Here is a 12,916-nt window from a genome sequence, read left to right as displayed (position 1 = left end):
TGCGCCACCACCGCCCGGCTCGTTTTACTTTGTTTTAACCAAGTTGTTTAGGCTTGCTTTGAATTCACTACTGTCATCCAGGAAGGTCTTTAACTCTGATCCTCCTGCCTTCACCTCTAGAGCATCTGGGTCCTAAGTGTGCCCATCATGCTTCAGTCGTAAGCATCCTTTTTCCTGCTGGGGCAGGGTCTCTTGTGTCCTAGACTGGCCTCCTTTCTGTACACCTGAGGATGACTGAGGTTTCTGGTTGTCCTGTCTCTGCCTCTCAAGTGCTGGGATTAATTCTATGCCCCACCACACGAGGTTCATGTAGGACACACCGCATAGTGAAGTCCCTGGCTCTGGGCAGGCGAAGGGGCAGGACTTGAGGACTCTGCCAGTCCATAGCTGTTGGTCGGTGGGTGGAAGCATCATCAGGCCACAAAGCCATGTCAGCCTAAAGGGACTTGTATGTGGCTGTCACTCTCTCTAGTACAGTTAGTTACTGCTTCTTTGGTGCCTATCTTAGGGTTTCTATTGCTGTGATGAAGTTCCATGACCAAAAACAGCTTGAAGGCTTACACTCCTACACTCCTTTCATGACAGGAACTCAAACAGGGTAGGAACCTGGAGGCAGGAGCTGATGTAGAGGCCACGGAGGGGTGCTGTTTACTGGCTTGCGCCTTACGGCTTGCTCAGCCTGCTTTCTTACAGAGCCACCGCCTTCCATGAGCTGGGCTCTCCCACATCAATCACTAATTTTAAAAAAGTGTCCTACAAGTTTATCTGCTTACAGCCCAGTCTTATGGAAGCATTTTCTCAACTGAGGCTCCCTCCTGTCAGATGACTCTAGCTTGGGACAAGTTGGCTTAAAACTAGCCAGCACCGGAGCTGTGCCTTGAGCAGGCGCAAAGCTGACCTTTCTCTCCCAGCATCCATGGCCGCTGATGTCAGATCTGAAACAGGAGGCTCTTGACTACCAATCTGTCCTTAGGACCCACAAGGGAAGACGGGGAGGACAGGGTGTGTTCTTTGCCTTGCTCCCTGCCTAGCTTCAGCGTGACAGGAAGTCAGCAGGTCCTGTGTTGCTAACGGCCCAGAACCTTCCAGAGCTGCTTGGCCAAACAAAACTCTACTTCCTGTCCTCCTTGGAACAAAGCCACGCTATCTCTGTCTGGGTTTGAAGCCTCTGTCTTATCTGGTCACTTGTCCTGCTGCTCTGGCCTGATCCTCAGCTGAGCAAAGCTACAGCCCAGGAAGTCTCTGTGGACAGCTGGTATCCATGCCTGGGTGTCTATGTCCATGGGTCCTCTGCCTTCTGGCTCTACTGGCTTTGGGAACCCACCTGTGGGCTTTCTTACACCCCCTGTTTATAAGTCCCAGTCAGTTGTTTGTGGTGACATATGCCTAAAATCAGGAGGCTAAGGCTGGAGGATTGCCTTGAGTCAAGGTCAGCCTGGACTAGAATGAAACCTTGTCTTCAAAGGCAACAGCACCCCCGCACCACCGCCCCCAGACACACAAAGAATCAGATATTGTGACTGTACGCCAGCATCATTCCAGCTCTCAAGAGGTGGAGCCTGGAGCCCAAGGTCAGCCTTGGCTCCACAGTGAATTCGAAGCCAGCCTGGGCTACCCAGACTCTATTTGAACAACAAAAACAAGACAAAGTTAATGTGAGCCTTGGGTTCTCTCTCCCTTAAGAGCAAACTCTGTAGCTATAGTGGGAAAGTCTGCCACAGCCGCCGCCCCTCCTCCCTCTCCCACAGCTGCCTTTGCCTCTCCCAGGCGCACAGATGGACGCCTTCCTCCTTGGCTGCATCTGTGGCTCCCTGTAGTCACTAGGCCCTCCGTTTCCTTACTGCTTCCTTTGTGGTGTCTCTCACACTTGTGTCTTCCTGTGCCTGTCCTGTCACACCCCTGGCCTTTCCTGAAGCCACGGTTAGGGCATGCATGGTCATTGTTTGCCAGAATGGTAAATGTATCACAGAATCAGGCTGGGGATGCAGCTCAGTCAACAAAGAGCTCGCCTGACAGATGCAAAGTCTGGGGTTCCAACCTCAGTGCCATACAAACTGAGTGTGGGGAGGAGGGAGGGTCAGAGATTCAGGGTCATCCTTAGCTACATAGTTTGGGCCAGCCTGGGCTGCATGAGACTGTCTCAAGAAAAGAAAAGAAAAGAAAAGAAAAGAAAAGAAAAGAAAAGAAAAGAAAGATGGATCAGAGAATATATTTGATGTATAACTCTCTGCTGGGCCACTGCTGTTGACTTCCTTCCGTGATTAGGACCATTTCCTAAATTCAAGGGTACCAGGTGAGCCTTTGAATCTTTCAGAGCCAAGGTCTTTCTAGATTTTTTTCATCTTGCCGTCAGTGTTTGTTTTCCTTGGGTCCAGCAAGCCTTGTGTTTTTGCAGTAGGTGTGATGGTTCACACCTGCTGTGTAGGGAGGCTGAGTCGGGAGGATTGTGGATTCAAGCCAGCCAGGGCTGTATGCTGGTTTGTCCCTGGGACCTGGCATCCTCTCCAGAGGCAGGACCTGTAGGACTGGGGATAAGTTTGTCTTGTAGGCTCACAAGAGCTTGATGACAGTTCATAGTGGCATCTCTACCCAGGCTCCAGCCTGTGCCCACAACCTCAGAACTGTCTGCTGTATGAGGTACTGCCTGTTCTGAACAAACACAGGCTCCCAGAGCAGCCAAATGGCGCCATTCCTCTGGATCACTGCCTTCTGAGCAGGCGAGCCCAGAGATGATGCAGCAGGTGGCAGGAGCTAGTATAGGCTCCAGTCTTTGCTCGCCAGGGAGTTGCTTCCTGGGGTTGCAGGGGCTGCATGGGGGCACCCGCATTTTCTTGGGCAGTGTTCTGATCGCAGCCCTGGGACTCCCAGGCTCACCTGCTGCTGCCTCCACCACAGTCTGCCTTGAACCTGAGCTCGTACCAGCCTGGCTCCCTGTGGGGTGGAGGTGCCACAGGGACAGGTTGTTCTGGCTGTGGGTTTGGGGCACACCCCTGTGGTGAGAGGATCACGTGTCAGGCAGAAAAGGGTGCCACCTTTCCCACGGCTGGAGGCGGGTGTTACCCTGAGTCACCCTCCGCTGCCTGGGCGGAAACAGAGTCACTTGAGCCAGGGCTGGCACGGTCTCAGGAGCAGCTCTCAGCTGTCATTCTCCCTCATCCCGCCTGGCTCAGCTCTGCGTCAGCCCCTTAAGCCGGAGGGGGTGGGCACATTCACCCCAGAGAGCTGAATGGCAAGGAGAGGTCGGTCTTTGCTGGCTGGTGGTTTGAGCCGGTTGGGAAGGGTCAGAGTTAGGACGAGGTCTCATCTGGGTGGATACCATTTCCTTGTTCCCTGTCTACCCTCAGGTGCCTCAGATGGTACCTCCTTTAGGTCAGTTTCCCAGCCGCCCTGGGTGCTGACCAGTCTTATGCACAGGGGAGAGGGTAAGGGTGCATTGGCCCCACAGTTGGGGAGGGAGAGAGATAGGATTTTCACAGCAGGCTGAACACTGACAGATTAGTTCTTTCAGGGCAAGGTTCTGTAAGTGACTGTCTAATTGGAAAAGGTTTAAAAGTATGTACGGGACACATTACCGCTGTGACTCAGATGGCCTGGGGACACCTGGGCCTGTAGTGCAAGTCCATGCTGCCACCTACTGGTAGAGGTGATGGCTGCTGCCTGGCATTGGGATTCCATTCCCTGCTGCTGGGGAAGGGGAGGGGACAGGGACACACACACACACACACACACACACACACACACACGCGCGCGCGCGCTGCTGGTAACTTCAAGGTTCCCAGGGGCCCTGCACCCCTGCTTCTACCACTTTCACACCCTATAAAGAAGCACTTAAGAAGCTGAGGCAGGAGGACCATTGAATTCAAGGCTAGCCTTGGCAGCAGAGTGAGACCCTGCCTCAAAATAGAAATTATTGAGGGATGAAAATAACTAATTTACATGATGTACGTATGCAAAACTGAAAGAATAAAACAAGGTTAAAAAACTAAAGGGCCGGGCTGGAGAGATGGCTCAGTGGTTAAGAGCATTGCCTGCTCTTCCAAAGGTCCTGAGTTCAATTCCCAGCAACCACATGGTGGCTCACAACCATCTGTAATGAGGTCTGGTGCCCTCTTCTGGCCTGCAGGCATACATGTACACAGAATATTGTATATATAATAAATAAATAAATAAATAAATATTAAAAAAAAAAAACTAAAGGGCCGGGAGTATGGGTCAGTGGAGGAATGCCTGCCTAACCTAGCGTGTCTGAGGCCTAAGCTCAGTTCCCACACCGTGGAAAGCCAGGTGGTGGTGGTGGGGCACACCTGTAATAGCAGCACTTGAGAGGCAGAGGTAGGCGGATCTCTGAATTAATAGACTGAGTGAGTTCAAGGCCAGCCAGGGCTGCACAGAGACCCTGTCTTGAGAGAAAAAAAATCAGTTAAAATTAGAAAAAAAATGTGAAGTCTGAGGTTGTAGCTCAGTAGTAGAGCCTGGCTGGCATGCTTGAGTGTCTGAGTTCAGTCCATGGCATCACGCTAACAAAAATGAAAAAAAAAAGGGGGTGGGGTGGGGTGGGGCCATGGAGAACTGGCTCAGTGGTTAAGAGCATATAGTATGCTTGCAGAGGACCTAGAATCAGTTCCCAGAAACAAGTGGCTCAGTTTCTAGGGGATTTAATGCCTCTTCTGCCCTCCTTGGGTACAAGGCAAACACACATGGTGCACATACGTGCAGGAATTCACACACATGTATAAAATATAAATGACTATACTTTTTTATTTAAAAGGGAGGGAAATCAAAATTCCAATGTGTGTCTCGCTTGGGGCTCTATAGATGATGAAGGTGACTGGTATCCTTGGTGAAGGGGGAAAGCCATTTGGCCCCCTCTGTGGCCTAAAGAAGCTTCTTCATTGTGTCTGAGAACAACAGTAACCCTTTCATGGAACATGTGTGGCGGGGCTGTGCTCTGGGATGACGACGAGACGCTAGCCTCAAAGCATCCCTGAGGGGCTTTCTTCCTTTTCTGCCCCTTTCCTACCCACTCTAGCCTGCTGGACCCCCACTTTCTCCTGGTTTGTCTCTGCCATCAGACTGACTCCCCAAGGCTGTGTCATGTGTGAATCCTGCTAAGGCCAGCAGGTGTGACAGTATGGGGGTGGGACAGCTTGCTGAGGAAGGAAGACAGATGGCCTTGAGCCAGTGCGAGCTGGCAGGGTCTGCAGACAGTGACTAGCCGCATCTCATCCTGGGAGTCAGGATCTCCTCGGGAGAGCCAAGTCCCTGGCACTCACACCCTTCTCTCTGCAGGCTGGAGCAGCCCTATTTCAATGCCAACGCACAGTTCTTCCAGGCACTGGGCCAGTGTTCATCTCTGGAGCGCCTGTGCCTGGTGTCTCGAAGTGGTACCGTGCAGCCGGATGCCGTGCTGGCCTTTATGGCCCGTTGCCTGCATGTTGTCGTGTGTCACATGTTCACTGGAGAATCCCTCACCACCTGCAAGAGCCTGCAGCAGTCACTCCTCCGGAGGTAAGTGGCACGGCCTGGCATGGTCTGTTGGTGGCTGGGAGGTCTTGGACAGCATCAGTGTCCCCAGCCCAGCTCCCACTTTCAGGAGATGGAGTACCAGATCCTAGCAGCATGATCAGAGAGCCTGATCTCCTGCAGGGGACTAGTTCCTATAGATGGTCTCTGGTCTCAGCTACTTGGAAGGCTGATACACAAGGATCCTGGGAGTTCAGGGCTAACCTTAGCTACAGAGTTTATCCTGGGTTCTGGAGGCAGTCTTACTTAGTTCACTGTGTTTCATGTGGGCCCAGGAAGGACTTCTTGATCCTGCCCTCATCATTGTGAAGGCTCTGCCTTCAGACCTCCCGAAGCTCCACCTTCTGTTGTTGAGACAGGGTCTCTCTATATCTCAGGGTAGGTTGGAATCACTGTGCAAGCCAGGTTCCCTCGAACTTGTGGCTCTTCCTGCCTCTGCCAAGTCACTGTGCCTGGCTCGTCCCTTTTGCTAGCCGCATGTCAGGAGTAGGGTTTCAGCACGAGGCTTTCGGGGCACAGTGTGCATTGCCTGATCGTTGGTGATAGTCTTGTGTCCTATCTTGGCCTTTCTCCACTCACTGAAATGCCGCCACGAGAAACCTGCTCCTGGCTCCCCTGCTTTATCCATGGTTTTGGTCATGTTATCAGGTACCAGATGGACTTAGAGTATTTAAATTTTGTATTACATTTATACATTTTTTTATTTTGTGTATTTTTGTGGAACAGGTATGCAGGCCACAGCATGTGTGGAGAGGTCAGAGGTCAGCTTTCAGGAGTTAGCTCTCCTTCCACCACAGGGGTCCTAAGAAATGGCTGTAGTAACTGCAGCTTACAGATGAGGGTACTGAGGCAGGAAGTACCGGACCAGTTGGCAGCATGTAGGACGGAACTGCACATTGGGATGGAGAGAGAAGCTAGGACGGAGGATGACGCTGAGAGGGCTGAGACAGGGTAGGGTGTTTGGGTCGGCCTGGGCTACATGGTGAGTTCAAGGCCAGCTTGGGGTATACAACAAGACCATTTCAAAGACAAGTAAGGGACAGAGAGCTTAACTTAGTTAGTAGTGTGCTTGCCTGGCAGCCACCAGACCCTGGGTTCAGTTCTTGCAGTGTGGAGCTAGAGAGATGACTCAGCAGTTAGGAGTGCTCACTGCTTCTGCCGAGGGCCCGCAGCTGCAGCTGCCTGCAGCACTAGTTCCAGGGTACTCCATGGACGCCTGGCCACTCTGGGTACCTGTACACATGTGGTGCACATAAACATGTGGACTAGCCGGGCGGTGGTGGCGCACGCCTTTAATCCCAGCACTCGGGAGGCAGAGGCAGGCGGATCTCTGTGAGTTCGAGACCAGCCTGGTCTACAGAGCTAGTTCCAGGACAGGCTCCAAAGCCACAGGAAAACTCTATCTTGAAAAACCAAAAAAACATGTGGACTAACACACATACATGAGCCTAAATAAATAAGCTCAGTCTTGCTGGTGCCACAGATGAGCTGCCACACGCCTGTAATCTTAGCTCTTGACTGGTAGAGGCAGGATTCAGAGTCGTCCTCTGCCACATAGTGAGTCTGAGGCTAGCCTGGGCTGCATGATACTCTGTCTTAAGAAAATGTAAATGAGGAAGAGGGAGCTGTGCTGCTGGTGTGAGAAGCCCTTCAGGGGAAGTCCTGACCCAGGCTAGCACAAATCCTTCTCCTGGATTGCTGGCAGCCTCAGGCCATCAGCAGAGCCCTAGAGGCTGGCAGAAGAGCTGTTCTGGGGATGCCTCTGCTGCACCCTTGCCATCTGCAGAGCCCCCTCCCCCAGCATGGCACCAGCCTCTCCAGGTACCTCTTGGGCTCCTGCAGTCTTACAGTCATTCCTGGGTCCTCCAGGTGCCCAGTCGTGCAGGGCGCTCTGCTGCAGTGCTCCAGCAGGTGGCAGTGTTGCTCCCAGCAGCCAGCACTCAGTGCTCAGGGTGTTTGTGAAAAGCAGCCAGGGCAGCGGGCTGTCCTCTTTCCTGATGCTGTTGTTTGTTTGGTTTAGAAACTTTTCACAGGGTTTTTGTAATTCAGGCTGGCCTTGAGAATGACCTTCAGCTTCCCCATCTCCTGCCTCCATCTACCTCCTGAGTGCTGAGATTATAGCTTGTAGGCATGTTATACCACTTTTGGGGTTGCCCAAGCTGGCCTCAGCTCTACGGAGCAGCCCCCAGTGCTCTTCTTTTCCTGTCTGGAGAGCTCAGGGAAGCACTGAACTTTGGGCTGCTTGTGTGCCTCAGGTCCTAGGCAATGGTTTCTTTTTTACCCTCCTGTGTTCGGCTTTTTTGTTTTTGATGACAACACTGCAGCCCTTCATGTTTTGGGGTTTGAATTTGGATTCTCCCCACCTCACAGGAAGCAACTGGGCTTGGTTGGTCTAATGCTCCCCTCACATGCACAGAGCCCTGGGTTCTAGCCCACCATGGTACAGACTGGGCCCAGTGGTGCAGGTTTATAGCCCCAGTGCTTGAGAGATGGGGGCAGGAGGATCTGAAGTTCAGCGCCATTCTCAACTGCTTAGCAAGTCTGAGGCCAACCTGGGAAACATGAAATGTGGATTTATGTCTCAAAAAATTAACAAAGAAAGCTGACCATGGTGGATGGCCATGCCTTTAATCCCAGCATTTGGGAGGCAGAGGCAGGCAGTTTTCTGCGAGTTTCGAGGCCAGCCTGGTCTACAGAGTGAGTTCCAGGACATCCAGGGCTACACAGAGAAACCCTGTCTTGAGGAGAGAAGGAAGGAAGTAAATAAGGAAGGGAGCGAAAAAAGAGCGGGCTTTGCACTGCCTTGAAGCCTGCACAGCCTCTGTACGAGGCACATGGTGTCTGGGCAGTGTCTGGCTCAGCACTGTGTCATAGTAGCACTAGAGCAGGCTGTTGGGATGTTCCCACCTGGCAGAACTGTGACCTGGTTACTGAGCTGGTGACTGCTGAATTCTAGCTCCAGGAGCTGTGAACTGTGAGGCCTGGAGAAGATGGCCAAGGAGCTTGGGCCCCCGTAGCATTGGCAGCACACAAGGGTCAGTAAGGGACATGAAGGAGTCTGCCTGGGCCACAGGCTATTTCAGATAGGAAAACATTTGGTGTTTCATTTGGTAGTCTGTCCGCCTGGGAGTGGAGCCTGAGGTGGTGGGACCTGGGGATTCTATTCTTATTCCAGAGCCTCCAGTTGTTTTTTATGTGCTATGTGTCTGTGTGTGTGCATGTGGGTCCAGTTACCTGCAGAGGCCAGTAGAGAATACTGCATCCCCCTAGAGCTGTGGTCACAGACAGCTGTGCACTGCCGTGTGGGTGCTGGGAATCCACAGGTCCTCTACAAGAGCAGCCCGTGCCTTTAGCCACTGAGCTGTGTTTCCAGTCCTCCCAGAGCCTCCAGCCTTCCGGATGAGTCAGGTCCCGTTGCCGCTCGCTCAGCCAGCGCTGGTTTGAGAGTGGTTGGGTTGTGTGGTACGGGCGCCATCAGTTGTCTGTCACAGCTCAGTGAAGAATGGCATGTGGTGTGTCTTCCTCCTCAGCTTTGGTCTGAACCCCGCCTTTTCTGATGTCTCTATGAAAACAGTGCAAGGGAATGTTTAAGAACAGTGGGGTGAGATGTGTCCAGCTCTGGGCTCCTGAGGCTGTGGACAGGAGCTCTATGTATGGGCAGAGAGGAGGTGACTTGAACATCCGGCCAAGCAAAGCATTTTGTCATCCCTGCTCCTCAGCTCACTCCAAGTGAGTTTTGCTCCTGCCTAAGTTTTTGTTTTGTTTCCTCTGAGACAGGGTCTCCCTATGTGGTCTTTGTTAGCCTAGAATTCACTTTGTGGACCAGACTGGCTTCAGGCTAACAGTTTGATCCTCCTGCCTCTGACTCCTGAGTGCTGGGATTAAAAGTGTGCTCCACCACTGCCCAGTTGTAGCCAGAGTGCTCTTAACTGCTGAACCATCTCCCAGCCTGTCGCTGTGCTCAGTGTGTGCTCATCACTGCTCTGTCCAGACAGATGCTCCATGTGTGTTAGACACTGACTGTCCTCCCCTGGCCTAGCCACAACCCCTGTCTCCCTCCATTCTGCTTTCTGGCTCTAGGATCTGATGGCTTAAGTAGACAGAGGCATGTGTGCTGGAGACTGAACCCAGGGTCTCCTGTGGTTCCCCAAGCCCTTCCCCTTCTGAGCTGCATCCTTAACCCCACACAGCCCCATTAATGGCTGGTCTCTGGTTCAGTTTCCAGGCTGAGAGGCCCGCATTGAACGTCGTCATCTTCCCCCTGCTCCATGAGGGCCTGACAGATGTCATCCGAGATGTCCCCATGGTGCACCTGGACGAGATCACCTTATTTAAAAGCAGAGTGGCTGAGGAGCCACCGAACTTGTGGTGGTGAGAGGGCTGTCTGGCCCCAGCCCCGCCACTCCTGCAGCAGAGCCTCTTCATGTCTGAGTCTCCACAAGGGTCCAAGAAACCAGGAGAGTGGGTCCTTGCTTTGTGACAGAAAGAAAGAGTTTGTGGTTGTTCCGAGGCATTCACGCCAGTCCCCCAGGTTCCCTCTCTTTCTCAGGGGTGTGCTTGGGCATGGTGACTAGTGATGAGGTGACCATGACCGAGAGCAGTGGACGAGCCATCCTGGCCTTCAGGGCCTGGCCACACTCCCCAGTCCCCCCACTCACTTTAGTCTGGGGACTGTCCCTTTGTCCATGGTCATCTACAGTTGAGCTCAGTCATGTGATTGTGTCTACGTGGGGTCAGTGTGGGCCGGGCTCTCACTGTGACCTCCCCATGATGACATCTGTGAGCCTTTGGCTCCTTTCCTATTGACACATTAGGGCGTGGTCTAATGTGTGTGTGTGAGGCCCTGGGTTCCATCCCCACCCCAAAAAAGAAAATGTTTTAACCCAATGATGTCTCTGGGATGTTTTCAGCCTAATGATGATGTCTGTGCCAGAGGGTCCCCTGGGCAGGAACTGTGGGATGGCACCATTCCTGAGCTGAGCCTGAGGAGCTGGGCCTGTATCTCGCAAGTGCTCACTTCTCCCTTCCGTTCCTGGACTTCTGCTTAAAAACTCGAGGTGCTGTGGAGGTCTGAACGCTTCCTGGGAAGTCCGCACCCTCTGGCCTCAATAGAATAGCTAAAATCAGTGAAAGCCAGAGTGGGCATTACAGAGATTCACTGAGAGCCGTGGGTACGACTTGAGTTAGAGGGTGTGCACGGACCGTCGTTTCTGACCCCAGCATCTTCATGGCGGCTCACACCTGTAATCACAGCATTCAGGAGGTCAAGGATAACTTGGGTTATCCTCAGGTATATAATTGAGGTAGAGGCTAGCATAGGCTACTTAAGACCCTGTCTTAATCTTGATAAACAAACCAAAAAAAAAGGAAAGAAAAGGGAGGACCCAGTGTTTGTGGCCTCACCCCATTCCTCACACTAGTGAGACTGAGAGTCAGTAACCCTAGAGGGGCCTTGTGAGAGCTGTGGTTGGATTGGTTCAACTAGACTCCTGCCTGGGCCTCTCTTGGTGAAGGGTCACCCGTACACTGTGGGCATTGATCCAGGTAGCTTCCAGTCGGGACACCCCAGTCCATGGAGGGCCAGCAGGCCTCGCGTGCTGCTGTGACCTTCACAGACTCAGCCTGCCCTCTCCCTGCCCCTTCTTGGCTACTGGTCCTCCGAAGCTGTGGTCTCCTTGGCAACTGGTCCTCCGAAGCTGTGGTCTCCTTGGCAACTGGTCCTCCGAAGCTGTGGTCTCCTCAGCTTCCCTTCTTGGTAAGGAGCGAGTGAACTGGCCTCTGGGCACATGCCCTGTGGTCTCAGGCGGGCTGTGCCTGGCAGCTGAAGCCTGGGGAGGCCTGGGGCCTTCTGACCTGGCTCTGGGTACAGCATTAGGGAAACTGCCCTCAGGCCCAGGCTCTGCCTGCCCCCTGCTGTTCTAGCCCCAGTGTTTAACATGGTCTGCAGTGCCAAGCCCTCCCTTCTCATCCAGTCTCTTGCCTGAGGGAATCCTCCCTCTCTCCCAGAGGGATCCTTCTGTCTGTAGGCTGATCCCAGGGGATACCCACCCCATCCCCGCAGCCCTTGCCTTCACAGAACGTGCTTTCTGAGAGCTGTGAGCCTGTCTTACCTTTTCCTGGCATTGCAGGCTATGAGACCGGCTGCCAAGATTCCAGGGCAGACTGAGGGCCCACACAGCTGTAGACAAGGGTCCCAGAGGTGGTGGAACTCCTTCCCCAGTTTCTGGGTGTGTCTTTAAAGCATTAAGCTTGCTGGGCGGTGGTGGCGCATGCCTTTAATCCCAGCACTCGGGAGGCAGAGGCAGGCAGATCTCTGTGAGTTCGAGACCAGCCTGGTCTACAAGAGCTAGTTCCAGGACAGGCTCCAAAACCACAGAGAAACCCTGTCTCGAAAAACCAAAAAAAAAAAAAAAAAAATAAAGCATTAAGCTGACACCTGAAGGCTACCATGTAGGCTCTCCAGGACCAACTGCTGCTTGTCCTTAAAATGAGACAAGCTGGTCACAGCCTATGAGGGAGGCATGTTGCTTTGAGGTGTCAGGTCCCAAGAGTCCTGTGATTTCTTCCTTTGAAGGAAGTTCCACTCAGCTGGGTGTGGTGGTGCAGGCTTTAATCCCAGCATTTGGGAGGCAGAGGCAGGTGAGTTTGAGACCAGCCTGGTCTATATCATGAGTTCTAGACCAGCCAGGGCTATATAGAAACCCTATCTCAAACAGCAACAACAATAAAACCACACAACAAACGGCAGCCCTGTTCAGACAGGAAATTACCTTTCTGCTGGGATTATATCCCAAAGGCCAGAGCTGTCCCGTCAATCCTGTGGATAGGCAGGTCTTGGGAGCCAGCAGTTTTCGCTAGTGGCATCATTTGTGTTTAGAAACTGGGCTGACAGGGAGGGGGCCTGGTTGCAGGAGGCTGGGGTGCAGACTGCCTGAGGAAGCACCCTCAATAGTAGGCCTTGTATTCTTAGCATCTCTTGCAATAGTCCTTTGACTTCAAGTGAGAATTTTCTCTCCTCCACTGGGGACAGGATCCACCAGATGTCAATAGCGTGCTTATTTTTGCTAAGTGCTATTTTGGCACCGGTGTTAATCGCAATTTATAGCCTGCAGCATTTGACGCTGGGAAAAGAACCCACCCTAATGGTCCCCGATTGGCAGGACTCGGCTGTTAAGTGGCAGACCATATGCTGCCTGCCGAGAAGACAGTGAGATGGTGAGTGCTCATGCCTACGTACGGGTGTCTACGTGCTAGTGCGTGTGTGCGTGCGTGCGTGTGTGTGCACCTGTATGTGTGTGCACATGTACCTACCTATAGGTGCATGTGTGCATGTGTGTGCGCGCATGTGAGTGTGTGTGTGCGTGCACACGTTTGAATGTACGTGTGTGTGCAC

The 12,916-nt window shown here is 52.8% G+C and overlaps 1 protein-coding gene across 1 annotated transcript in view; it reads left to right on the top strand.

The window, feature by feature from the left end:
- Positions 1–11,826, top strand: part of Fbxl18 (F-box and leucine rich repeat protein 18) — a 21,275-nt gene extending 9,449 nt beyond the window's left edge. Inside the window, exons 4-5 of the mRNA XM_005368001.3 lie at positions 5,290–5,508; positions 9,742–11,826. Of these exons, the coding sequence (XP_005368058.1) occupies positions 5,290–5,508; positions 9,742–9,898 (376 nt within the window). The 3' untranslated portion in view covers positions 9,899–11,826. The remainder of the gene's footprint in view (positions 1–5,289; positions 5,509–9,741) is intronic.
- The last annotated feature ends 1,090 nt before the right edge of the window (positions 11,827–12,916 follow it).

The sequence above is a fragment of the Microtus ochrogaster genome, unplaced genomic scaffold (assembly GCF_000317375.1).
Source record: "Microtus ochrogaster isolate Prairie Vole_2 unplaced genomic scaffold, MicOch1.0 UNK27, whole genome shotgun sequence".
Lineage (NCBI taxonomy): Eukaryota > Metazoa > Chordata > Mammalia > Rodentia > Cricetidae > Microtus > Microtus ochrogaster.
This window is presented reverse-complemented; position numbering and strand designations above follow the sequence as displayed.